The 13,735-nt window shown below is 39.4% G+C and overlaps 1 protein-coding gene across 1 annotated transcript in view; it reads left to right on the top strand.

Moving 5' to 3' along the window:
- The window catches only part of CFAP99 (cilia and flagella associated protein 99), a 60,835-nt gene that overhangs the window by 17,840 nt on the left and 29,260 nt on the right, over window positions 1-13,735 (top strand). The window contains exons 6-8 of the mRNA XM_080343964.1: window positions 5,019-5,131; window positions 7,285-7,459; window positions 13,635-13,715. Coding sequence (XP_080200090.1) covers window positions 5,019-5,131; window positions 7,285-7,459; window positions 13,635-13,715 — 369 coding nt within the window. The remainder of the gene's footprint in view (window positions 1-5,018; window positions 5,132-7,284; window positions 7,460-13,634; window positions 13,716-13,735) is intronic.

The following is a 13,735-nucleotide window of genomic DNA, read 5'->3' as shown; positions in this document are numbered from 1 at the left end:
GATGACTCTTTTCTGATAGGGAAGTGCTGCATTACACAATGATCTGCACCTGCTACTTTTTTTCCTGTAGATGTAACTTTGTTTGCTTAAGTATCTTAGCAGATCATCATCACCATGGTACCTAGGTTTTCTTCTCTTGCGTTAGAAGAGGTTCTTTGTCTCCAAAGTGATGCTAGATTATATTAATGCACCTGCAGCAGAGGATTTAGAAGCAGCGTTTGGTCCCCCCAGCAACAGAGACAAAAACAGCAGAAGGCAGATCTGCAGCCCTAGCAACAGAAGTTGTCAGAAATTTGGGATTCTCCTTCAGGGTGCTGACCTGCAGATTTTGCCTGATGACTATTGTCTCTGAGTTCAGTTAAGATGCAGAAAAAATATTCACATATATTTACTTAGAATAAATTTACTTTAATAAAAAAATATTTTCTGCACATCACAGGCTGAATGCAATTTTCTTAATCCTGCAGATAAACTTTACTCAAATGAGTAGTCTTTATGAAATTAAATGGACTATTCAGCTGAATAAGATCGATTTGTGTGAGTAAACATTTCTCTTAAATATTAAGTATACATGCAAAAATTCCTTATGGTTGTATAATTACAGAACCATAGGATAAAACCCAATTTTGTTAACTTTAGTGTGATTGTTCTTCTAAGAGCCTAGCTATGTATTGCTAGCTCAGGCCTACTTTTCTGTTCTATTACTCATACATGTTATTCTTTTATAGTTCTTGTAAAATTTAAGTGTTTGTATGTTAGAGACAATACACTGTTGAAATAAAAAGTTGAAGTAAACAGCTTTATAATTTCATCATTTTCTTGTAAAAAATGCAAAATAACTAGTGTTTTGTTTCTAGCATTCAAGAACCTGGGTTGTTCTGTTTCATGTTCTGATTGCTTCTAATAGCAGTGAAGTCCTTCATAAAGAACCTCAGGGATCTGCAAAGGAAAATCACAATATAAGAATGGGTGTTGTAATTGCTGTTATGATGATGTAGCAATAGTAGGACAAGATCAACCTCATGGTGGACATGGGGGCAAAAAAGGTCCCAGTTGGGTCAGACAATGGCAGAAGGACATGTGAGCATGTACGACACTCTTCTCTACAGCTTTACCTCAAGATCCTCAAAATAGAGTCACCCATTACAATTTCCTTAAAGGAAAGCCTTCTGAAGAGCTTCTTGCCTTCCTCTTCATTTCTCTGTCGCAGTTGAAAGGTACAATCCTGCAGGTGATTGAGCTGGCATAGGTGAAGAGCTAAACTACAATAAAAGGGAAAGAATCAGCAGGTGAAGAGAGGCAGGAACCTCCTTGATTGCTTTTGCTACTACGACAAATAGCTGGAGGTGTGCACAGCAAAATAACATCATTGGCAGGCAGCAGCTGACCTGCCTGGAGAAAAAGAACCTGCCGTTTCTCGAAGTTCCTTCCTTAACTCAAGAGTCAAAAGCTTATGTTGTGATTATAAGGATTTCAGCTCAGCAGATGATTACATGGATGAAAAGATAATATCAAATGAGGAAACTTCCCTTTTTTATTTGTTTTTGAGAAATCTATAAAATCCCACTGTGTAAAATTACATTAATGATATTAGCAGGGCATGTTCAAATTCTCGAAAGCAAGGTATTAATTTAGCCTGCCTGTAAAAATGCATTACAAAACAGTCTTTAACAATACACGCTTGTCTTATTGCAGCCAGAGTACGTGAAAATAGTAAAAAATTGGGAACAATTAATTTCTGGTGTAATTCCACCACTTCTAGAAGGGAAAGGAATCTTGGTTGTCAAGATCTGTGAGCAGTGAAAGTCTTGGAACATTCAAGACAGAGGAGTAAGCAGAATAGTGCTATTAACTGTCCAGTGACTTTCTTTAAGGAGACAAATGGTGGTAATATCCAAACAGAAACCTATGAGAACTTCAAGCCAGATTTTGCTGCTATAAAAGCAACGACTGCTGATATTGGAGTTGCCTCCTGTGTGGCCAAAGACAAAACAGAAATATAAGGGATCTTTCCTACCAATTCAGCTCGCAAAACACAGAAGTTTCTGTAGTTAAGAAATGTGCTATGGCTTCATGGGTCTTATGCTGCCCACGTTCGCCATCTGTGATATTGATTATCAAAACCAAGATCGTGGACTTTGGCTCAGGCAGACTTTGGTCGGAAGTGATGTCTGGTGACCCTGCAGTGCTGTTTGCAATCCCTGCATTGCAGTCCCTGGTTAACCCTTCCAGGGCAGCGTTCGGAGCCTTCTCTAGCGTGATGCATATTGGGGCATATCCTTATCGTAGCATTTCTCTGTGGACTGTGACTAAAGCTACTAAAATACACATCACAGTATTGATATCTGCTTACACAGTGAACCGTTCTCCGTACCTCATAGGACTACATCACAGTGTATATCAATCACATAATTACCATTTGTCTTAATACAGTGTGAAATGTTCATAATCAGGACATAACTGATGTTGCAGTAGGAGGCCTCAAGGGGCAATAGCCAGCTGTTAAATACAACAGCTAGAAATCACTAACTGTGTGCCTTTATTACAGTTTCATCTGCCTTGAAGAGGTAGTTGAGTTGCAAATACTTTGTAAAAGATAGTTACAGCAAATGTTTAGAAGACCCAGATGGAGAAGATCAGCCAGGAGGGCTGAAACAGCTCAGGGGCTCAGTTTCATGTGGCAATGTAGCAGACAACTGGCTGCAGCCTCTGGGGGTGGACTAGGCTCTAAAAGAGGAACGCTCAGGACACAGAGAGGGAGGAGTGCAGCTTAATGGAAGCTAGTGAAAGAAAACCGGAGGATTTACAAATCACCACCTGCAGTATTTCTACATCAGCTTATTCTGTGAGCTCTCTGAATGCCTAGAAATTTGAAACTAGCTTCAGCCCTCAGAGTCTGCCTCATTTTAAGTACACCAGCTCATGTTCAATCCACCCCTGCATACACACTTGCTTACATCTGTTTAAAAACACATCTTTTGTAAACTTTGTCTATAGTCAGGGTCTTCCATAAGGTCAGAAGAGTACTTTAGCAGGGGACATGTTCTCTGTGTCTGCAACCATATATACAGGCGGGATACATGGATATACAATTGTGTTATGATAACTGGTAGAAGTAGTGTGCATACAGTGCATCGGTCCTGTTGGGGAGCATGAACTCTGTCTAGACTTCTAGCATTTATTTACACATTGCATAAGTACAAATTAGTATGTTAGGTGAAAATTGTAATCCAACGTGCATGCACTACAGAGAAAGATTCTCCATAAGGAAAATTAATGAATTTCTAGACCAATGGGACAAAATTCATCCCTTATCATATACTCAGTGAACTCCACTGAATCTGCAAGCACCAACAAAACAACTTCTTCACAATTCAACACTTAGTTTATAGTCACACTTTTAGGGATGAAATATCTTCTTTTGGATGGTGTATTTATATGCCAGCATCTGCAGTTTTGGGGAAGAGCAGTAGTTTCTAGACAAGACTAGGAATCCAGGGGGGTAATACTCATTTAGCCCTTCAGTTGTTGATCAGTCTTTTGACTCTAACAAAAGCACCGTAGATGAAAATAAGCCTAATTTACGGATTAATTCACAGAATCACAGAATCACAGAATGTCAGGGATTGAAAGGGACCTCAAAAGCTCATCCAGTCCAATCCCCCTGCCAGAGCAGGAACACCCAGATGAGGTTACACAGGAAGGGGTCCACGTGGGTTTTCAATGTCTCCAGAGAAGGAGACTCCACAACGTCCCTGGGCAGCCTGTTCCAGTTGGAAATGGTCACATCAAGACTATAGATTTCAAGCAGCAGGCTTTCTACACCTGTTGAACATCTGCAGCAAACACCTTGAGTCAAATCTGAACTGTTTATAGCTGAATTAATCACAAAGCTCTAAGCCACCTTGGCCCTGGCAATATGTGAATGAAGAAGCTCCTTGGTAGTCCTCCAGAACCAAAAACTCAATACAGAGACCTGTATGGCTCTGTGAAAACCAGCCCAAGACAGGGCTGGTGCCAGACCTGAACTAATAAGCTCTGCAGTCTCCAATTGAAGCTTCTCAAGTGACTGCACACTGCTTTACAGTATGTCTCATAATGTCTATATTATTTAGTGTGCTTTTTTACTATTACTGGGATTATTTCAGCAGGATACTTGCTTGTACTTTCATTTCCAAGAATTTTAATGAAAAATTTCATGTTTAAGTTTGCAATTTACGTTGCTGTACATGACACATGCTGAATCCAAGTGCCATTTTCCAAGAGTCTGTTTCAAAAGGCCATTCGAGGAGTTCAAGTTTTAAAGAACAGCTCTTGACCTCCTGGTGAACTCCAGTGGGAAACAAAAGTTCAAATGTTAGTTGGTATTTCTCCAGCATGTAGAGCTCTGCAATGTTTAAGTGTGCCAAATTTCAGTCTTCTAGTTTAATGGGAATATGCCAATTAATTATATTTCAATAAAAAAAGAAACTATATTGTATAGCAGTTACTACAGTTCTCAGCAATTCTCCCTGCCCAGTTCCCAGGGATATGAAAGGAATTTAAGAAATCACATGCAATGCCAAACCTGAGATGTTTCTGGGCACCATGGATCATCTAGCGATAGATAATGAGGAGTTGATTGTGCATGTATTAGACTCTGAAGCTCTATTGTATAATTATACTAAAATCAGTAGATCAGTGTGTTGCAGTGGTAATAAATTTAATTTTGAATAAAACCTTTTGTTTCACAATGTCTGAAGCAAATTAAAGATGCATCAACACATCACCACATTGTAGTCTCTAGATTTTTTTTTAGGCCACTAAAAATATTTTTGGTATCTATTTGTGTTTCACAAAATAGGGCTGAAAGACATGGGACTGTTCTAACAGAACTTTGAACACCTATGATTATAATTAGAGGGTAAAATACAAGCAAGTTCTTCAGCAGTGTTTCTAGTAAAAGCAACTGTCTTTTTGTAGTCTTATATACACCATACATTCAGTGCTCATGTTTAAAAGAAATAACTTATTGTTAGTTTCTTAGATTTTTCTTCAATGCCTTGTATTTGAACACGTGGATAAAAGATGAATGGAGTAAGTTCTACGATTCACCTTATGTAAAAGAGAACTGGATTGATCCACTGCTAAGGTAAGCAGGACTGAAGTAGCCTGTGGCCACCTCAAAGTTGAAATGATGCAGAAAGCTTCCCCTCAAAGTTCAATTTGCTTTTAAAGTGTTTGTCCTGTTGAAGTCACTCAGAACCCCTCTTGTCTTCATGAGACTATAGGAACCCCTTTTGCTTATCGAGAGGCAAAGTTCTCTCATGGAAGAGTCCTTTTGCAGCTGTCATACATTTGTTTCTCAGTGCCCCTGAACAGATCAAACATTGTACTCTGAAAACAAAAAATAGAAGGTTTGCATTATCTCACAGAGTTAGATTCATGTCTCCTAAGTTCCTTCAACATCTGTATGACATTAAGTATATGAAAAAAGATGAGTGCCTTGCCTGAGTTGGGCTTTATGCACAGACTTGATTATGCCAACGGCCGTAAAATCCCTTCTGAGCAAATCAGATAAGCATGTAAACAAGTCTTTTAAAACTATTATTTATTTACATAATTGCAGCATCGTTTATTGCTTTGAGGTGCCAGGTGTGTCCACACATTGGTTAGGTGGTGCTACAGTAGTAGCAACATTTTCATGTGGAGAAACAGTAGCTCTGCAGCCTATTGTGTCACTTTTTCACTCTCATTTTTAGCCAGGACAGATAAATTGGAGCTGGCATTGGTACACCTGTGTGGCTGCAATCACACATCCTCCTCACTGCACGATAGATTCACCCAGATCGTGGCTAACGCCATTACACAAAAATAGGTTATAAACTGTGTCAGCTGAAAAAGAGTTTGCATCCACTTCTGTGAAACTGAAGTCAGTATAATTAATTATTTCCTACTATGTAAATTGTGCCAAATTAGCAAAAGTACACCATAGGTTTGGTTTGCAATACTCCAAATTCCACACAGTTCTACAGGAACTGCAGGGATATATCTGCAGTAAGAATTTGACTCAATTTATTCCACTGTAGTAATTCTAATTATAACATATGCTTACAATAGTGTAAAGATACAGATAGAGATATACAGACAGAGATAGACACACGTATGCACGCTGTATATATACACATCTATATACATATGCATGCAGGCAGAGGCTTAATCTATAGCTTGTTTCATTAACACTAAGCTTATTGGAGCTGTTCTTCACAGTCAGTTGCATTCAACGTAACGAATGTGTTTTGCCTAGAATTAGTAAATCTAAGTTGCACAAGAATGTTAAAGCCCTTATTTGATTACTGGGTTTGAAACTTGCTTCGAAGGGTTAAGGATGCATTGATCGGTTCAATCAGCTTGAAGTCTTTTAAATGTGTCTTTGTATTTCCCTTTCTAAGGTCAATGAGGTTAACATAAAGACTCCTATTTATTTTAATGGAGCTACATTACTTGCAGAAGTTACTTGCAAGCCTCATCCCACAATGACAGTACTAGCTAAGGTAACAGTCACATAAACAAGTTACTGCAAATTTGCACTGTCGGCTGCTTTTTAAGTTCTGGGAGAGCTGCATTGCATGTGTAATACTTAGAGACAAAACACATACAGAGGAGGAGTAACTGACATGAAGCTGTCACTATAATTAGCCCCGTGATAACTTGTGTGTTACCTTGAATTCTGCACCTTCATGCCATTCCTTGGAAGAAGTCTGACCCTTCCTACAAACCAGAATCCAAACAGAGAAATCAAAATCATCTTGACGGCCCCACAGGGTTCACTGAGGGTTCATTCGCTAATTCACCCAACTCCTTACAACTTTCTCTTTTTTTATTAGAACCGCCTGTGCTATGAGATGGATTTATGTGTGCTCTCAGTTGGTAAAAGTGGCAATGCTCAGGCCACTGTTCATAGTTTTTGCATTTAAGTATGATAAGCGTGTACTTAGCTTATGAAAGCTGCTTTTCTGATTCATAGTCTGGTCCTCCTACAAAACGAACTGGCTATGTAGTTGCTTAGTCAGCAAAAACTGTGGCTGTTTCACCCCCACTAGTCTGAATGGACTGGCATCCATCAAGAGGTGAAGTAATACAGTCCAACTAAATCATGAGCACAAACTCATAGGTCAGTTTTATTAAAATTGAATGTCTGAAAGCACTACAGAATTTGCACCAATGCCAACCTCATACACGGTTTGTAAGTTTGCATGAGAGAAAATAATGAAATAAAATTGAAAAATCTGTTTTTATTTGAAGATGGCAGCCGAAAGTACAGCAACTGATTGAACAGCTCACAGATAAATTGAATAATCGTACTACCACTGTCAAGAGTTCGAGGGTCACTCAGCCAGAGGAGTTTAATTTGACTGTACCCAAGCCACGTGCCATTCCTGTACCTCTGCCAATCCCAGCACTGGATAAAAGCTTACCTGTGAGTTTTATTATGCTTTGAGAGTTACTAAGTTTTATGTATGCTTGTGCACAAAATCATGGTAAGGGAGTTAATGGTCTCTTTCAAAATAATTGTAGAAAATCTACAACCTTTGACAGATCAAAAAAGGATTTTTATAATATTCTGTGTTAATGAAGATCAGATTCCTAAAAAAGACCAAACTAATTCTTTTCACTTCAGTGAATGTTGTGTAAGCAAATTATAAGCCAAACAAAAGAAAGGGAAAAAAAATGGTTCCTGTAGTTGTTTTGTGACTTTTGGAGGTAAAACTATACAATGGGTACAAATTGATGATAGCATTGGTACAAGTGTTTCTGGGAGACCTTGGATTTGTAAGATCTCTGCTTTGGATAATGTACTGAAGCAGGTAAGAAAACAACATTCTAATGAAATTTTGTAATAAATTCAGATTATTTTGTAGATGAGCTCCCATTAAAATAAATCGCAAAGCAATTTCACTGGCGTTGAGGTGGACTCCAGGCTTACAGCTCCTCCTTGAAAGTGGAATTTTATTCCTTTCTATCTGTATTAATGTTGAATCTCTAAACTTTAGGTTCATCAGTGAAATTATTGCTCACGAATAAATGAGACCATATTTATCTTTGAAATGCTATGCTTTTATTTTACTTATTGTCTAAGATTGTGATTCAGTTACAAATTGGAGACACAAAACTGGCTTTAAGTTACCTCACTGGGACAAGGCAAACAGAATTTGGGATCAAGCTGCTAGAACTAACTTAATAGAGACTCCAAAATCTTCTATATTTAAATGCAGTGGGAAGTCACAGTTTTGGGCATTATCTGCCACCTTGTATTAGCACTTCAATTTTAAATAATACATGTATTGAATGCTCTTAGAAATGATTTACATCTAAGGATGGCAGAGCAATTTAGTGGTACTGTGTTATGCAGTTAATGGGATTTTACATTGAAACAGCTTAATACCAGGCTCTGAAAAACTGCATTTAATAACTATTTAATCAGTATAGGAATGAGTCATATTGCTGTCATTTTAGTACCTTTACGCCATGCAGCCCCTCTTAGAATAAATTTGCTTTCATGCGGATGCATTTACTGAAGTTCATTTTTGTTGTTAGGATTATACTAAATTTGGTTTACATTCTGGCCAAGTCTGCAAATTTAAAAGCTGTGTGAATCTAAACCCATTAGCGTAGTAGTGACATATGTTGTGCTCCTTTCTGCACCTATCTCAGCAAATTAAGCTTCACTTTAATTTGCCATATTGTTGCCCGTATCACCATATTAGATCCTGAAATGAACAGACTGAAAAGGCAGCCCAGATGGCAAGAAAGAGTTAGTAAAGTGAGAGCAGGCCACCGTTTTGGCTACTGTATTGTGGAGAGGAATGCACGGAAATAAAGCCTTTCCAGATTCCATCCTATAATCTGTGGCAGAAATGTTCTCATCCGTTTTCTCACAAAGTTGTTAGTTCTATGAGATATCCACTTTTACTCATGGTTCTCATGCATTTGTCAAAGAACTTGTCATGGGGCATACAGTGGTAATATTAAAAGAATGGATTTTATTTGTAACTCAAGGCCAAGATAACCAGGAAGTTAAATGTGTCCAAATAATTTTACATGTTATCAGGTTTAAACACCTGTCTCCATTTGTTTTCTTTGCAAACTTCAAGCTAAAGCAAAGATTTTTCTTTGCAGAATTGTATTTATGAATGCCTGTATGCATATGTGCATGCTTGTATGTGCATCCATGTGCTTGTGCGCAAAGGACAGCGGAGAAAATAATTTATAATCTTTAGACCAAATATTTAGAGTGAAAGATGTAGTTATTAAACTTTAAAATTCAAGTGTTTTTCTTTTTTGACTTAGCACCCCCCATTTCTGATGAATGTCTTTGATGACAAATGATTATTTTAACCTTCTAGGCCCATGTTACTCCACTGAAACCTTGCAAGGTCAGTGCAGGGGCAGGGACGTTTGTGTTCACAATCACTCAGCTTTGAAACAGACGGACGAATTCCTAGGGAAGCGTCTGGATTCTGAGCAGTGAATGCTGATAATTATTGCATCCCTATGGTGAAATTAATTCATTCTGATTAATAGGATCATTATTTTAGGTATTTCTTTCTGCTCCGTTGCATTATAGTAGAGATAAAATGCGAAGTAAGATGAGATGTATGACATCCATTGAGTTCTGGAGCTGGGACAGTGTCCTGTGCACCGAGCAGGTAATTCACAGAATCACAGAATGTCAGGGATTGGAAGGGACCTCTAAAGCTCATCCAGTCCACTCCCCCTGCCGGAGCAGGAACACCCAGATGAGGTTACACAGGAAGGTGTCCAGGCGGGTTTGAATGTCTCCAGAGTGGGAGACTCCACAACCCCCTGGGCAGCCTGTTCCAGTGTCTGTCACCCTCACTGAGAAGAAGTTTCTCCTAAAATTTAAGTGGAACCTTTTGTGTTCCAGTTTGAACTCATTACCCCTTGTCCTATCATTGGTTGACACCAAGAAGAGCCTGGCTCCATCCTCATGACACTCATCCTTTATATATCTGTAAACATTAATGAGGTCACCCCTCAGTCTCCTCTTCTCCAAGCTAAAGAGCCCCAGCTCCCTCAGCCTTTCCTCATATGGGAGATGCTCCACTCCCTTCAGCATCTTTGTTGCCCTGCGCTGGACTCTCTCCAGCAGTTCCCTGTCCTTCTGGAACTGAGGGGCCCAGAACTGGACACAATATTCCAGACGTGGTCTCAACAGGGCAGAGTAGAGGGGCAGGAGAACCTCTCTGACCTACTAACCACCCCGCTTCTAATACACCCCAGGATGCCATTGGCCTTCCTGGCCACAAGGGCACAGTGCTGGCTCATGGTCATCCTGCTGTCCACCAGGACCCCCAGGTCCCTTTCCCCTATGCTGCTCTCTAATAGGTCATTCCCCAACTTATACTGGAACCTGGGGTTGTTCCTGCTCAGATGCAGCACTCTACATTTGCTCTTGTTATATTTCATGGAATTTCTCCCTGCCCAGCTTCCCTCGCAGGAGGCGCCTGGAGCTGAGGGTTACTGCAGAAGGCAGGTATTCATCCTAGCGATCTACACCGAGATGGGACCCTGCACTGACCTTGCAAGGTTTCAGTGGAGTAACATGGGCCTAGAAGGTTAAAATAATCATTTGTCATCAAAGACATTCATCAGAAATGGGGGGTGCTAAGTCAAAAAAGAAAAACACTTGAATTTTAAAGTTTAATAACTACATCTTTCACTCTAAATATTTGGTCTAAAGATTATAAATTATTTTCTCCGCTGTCCTTTGCGCACAAGCACATGGATGCACATACAAGCATGCACATATGCATACAGACATTCATAAATACAATTCTGCAAAGAAAAATCTTTGCTTTAGCTTGAAATTTGCAAAGAAAACAAATGGAGACAGGTGTTTAAACCTGATAACATGTAAAATTATTTGGACACATTTAACTTCCTGGTTATCTTGGCCTTGAGTTACAAATAAAATCCATTCTTTTAATATTACCACTGTACTAGAATAATAAGATTATGCCATTATATTATTTTTAGATTTTCTGTATACAAATTATGTAGCTAAGAAAAAAAAAAAAGGGTCACACTGAGGTGTTATTGTAACACCATTTAGCCAAATTTAGTGCATTTTTTAGACATTTTCCGTATCATTTCAGCTGTGCTTCGTGAGTGGAGTCACTTGATTATTTAACATAATTAAATGGGTGAATTCATTTGGCCAATACAGAGAATTTTGCTTGCAAATATACAGACCCAACAATATATTTAACTTTATGACCTTCTTATGTATAAAGTTAGAAGCTCTTAATACAATAGCATTACATTAGATTGCCCTTCTCCATCTTACGACGGTAACTTTATTAAAATAGGAGAGTGATGACTACCAAAGTTCAAGTGATTATTCATTTTGTTCTTTCTTAAACTTCCTGTGGTAGCTACTCACTAAATAAACCTCTAGTAAAGGGATATCCAGAAAGCAGAAGGGAGCCTGACCACTGGCTAGAGAGGAAAAGCAGGGCTGGTGTTTCCTACCCATATCCCCCCTTTTTTCACATTAGGATTAAATAGGTACAGTTTGGACTTTTTCCTCTATTGCTGGAATTTACAATTTACTTATACTGACATTTTCATCCTCTACCGGCAACTGTATTGTCTACCTGTCTGGCCAATTTACACTCATCAGCATGGTATCTGAGGGCTAAATTACAAGGCTAAGGTCATTTTTGAAACAGAGCCGTTTGAAAAGTCTCCTCCTTAAATTACTTGGAATAAGCAAAGCAGTTTCTGAGGAGAGATTTTCAGCTTACCCTGGCAGATGAGCACAGTTTTGCAGGTAAAGCACATGGCTGGGAAGAAGAGTGCAATAAACTGATACCCTCTGCCTGCGCAAGCCTTTGCAAATCCTCTGGGCTTTAATTTCTCCATCCATAAAAGCATAATAAAAACTATTAGGTACTTCTGGGAAATACTTGCAGTTCTACTTCACTTAAAAACCTCACAAAAATACCTGAGCAGTCTCACCAGTGTATTTAATTGCTAGCTGCTTCTGTGTGTGCATTTGTTTTGCCTGTAGATAATGACATTAAATAGCAAAGACAGTGGAAAGTACATCAGATTCATGAGGTTTTCAAAGCATAACTCTTTATGTAGTCTCATAAAGCTAGATGGGATCCCCGTGTTCCATAAACTGCCATTCAGTACGATACAGATTATAGATTTTTCCCATTAATTCTTGAATTAATTCTGTAACTTCTAATTGAGCTAGAACATTTTTAGCAAGATAAATATTTAAGCAGATGTCCAGTAAACTGCCAGACTATCTCATGCACATAGGAAGGAGAAATCCTGTCTCTTTTCAGAGTTTGCTTCGGGGCAAAATTTATTGCTCAAGCAAATATCAAAATCCTCCAAAAGTTTCAGCCAAACTCAAAACCATCCAGTCCCCAGTCTTCTGCTGATCCAGGTGACAGCCAGCTGAGAAGTCTGTCCTGCTCTTTCTATCTGTAGTGCTTTCTGACATGTGAATGCTTTCCCAAATCTGTGACCAATGCTAGGAGAGCCTTCAGTCTTCTCCCTCCAAACATTTACTCTCCACCTCCATTGGCATTCCAGACCTCCTCGCTGTCTACAGCTACCTGAAAGGAGGTTGTAGCATGGAGGGGGTTGGTCTCTTCTCTCAAGTAGCAAGTGATAGGAGGAGAGGAAATGGCCTCAAGTTGTGCCAGGGGAGGTTTAGATTGGATATTAGGACAAAATTCTTCATGGAAAGGATTTTCAGGCATTGGAACAGGCTGCCCAGGGCAGTTATGGAGTCGCCATCCCTGGAGGGGTTTAAAAGGCATTTAGACGAGGTTCTTAGGGACATGGTTTAGTGCTGGAGTTAGGTTATGGTTGGACTCAATGATCCTGAGGGTCTCTTCCAACTGAAATGATTCTATGACATCAGGACAGCCATAGCAGACCAGAGCAAAGGCCCGTGTTGCCCAGTGGGTGTTCTCCAGCTGTGGCCAAACACAGATAACTGAGAAGACCCCAGGGACAGGCCAAGCATAGCTGCTGCTTTCTCCATCTGCCTTCTCTGTTTCCCACCATTTCAGCTCCAAGACTTCCTCAGTTACAGTGAAGTTCCTGGGTATTTCATAAACTTCATAGGATTTCTCTTCTCTAAACTTCTTTGGGGTCTCTGTAGCTTGTTGCTACTACCACACGCTGTGCCAAAGAGCTCCACAGCTTCACTTTATTCAGCTGCCCTATCTGGCTGTCAGTGCTGTGAAGTTTATGAGACACCAAAGAGAACTTTTCCCCTTCTGGCAATTTCGTTTTCCCCTTGGTAGGGCGTATAGGATTTATTATTTCTTTAGTCTTTCTTGTGCTAGTTTCAGATTTTTCTTTCTTTCCAGTCTTTTGTCCAGGGTTTATATTGCATTTGACAGGACTGAAAAGCTTGGGTAGTCCCAGCTAATTGCAATCCGTCCATGTCTTCTGCACTGGCACTAATAGAAAAGAATCAATATTTAAAAAATAACTGCAGCTGTTCTATGGTAAAAGTGAAGGTGTTTTTTTCCTGTAAGAATGTGTCACTTGCAATGTTTTATACCCCATATTGTGGAGATTATTGCCTTTTAATACAGGTTCCTCCAAGCACCTACAAACCTCCAAAGGAAAAAAAGCAACTAGAGAAAATCCAAACAAAAAATCACCGAAAAGCACAGGTGAGTGTATTATATTTTTG

This window comes from Nesoenas mayeri, assembly GCF_963082525.1.
Source record: "Nesoenas mayeri genome assembly, chromosome: 4".
Lineage (NCBI taxonomy): Eukaryota > Metazoa > Chordata > Aves > Columbiformes > Columbidae > Nesoenas > Nesoenas mayeri.
Note: the sequence above shows the minus strand (reverse complement) of the source record. Positions and strands in the feature narration are given on the sequence as shown.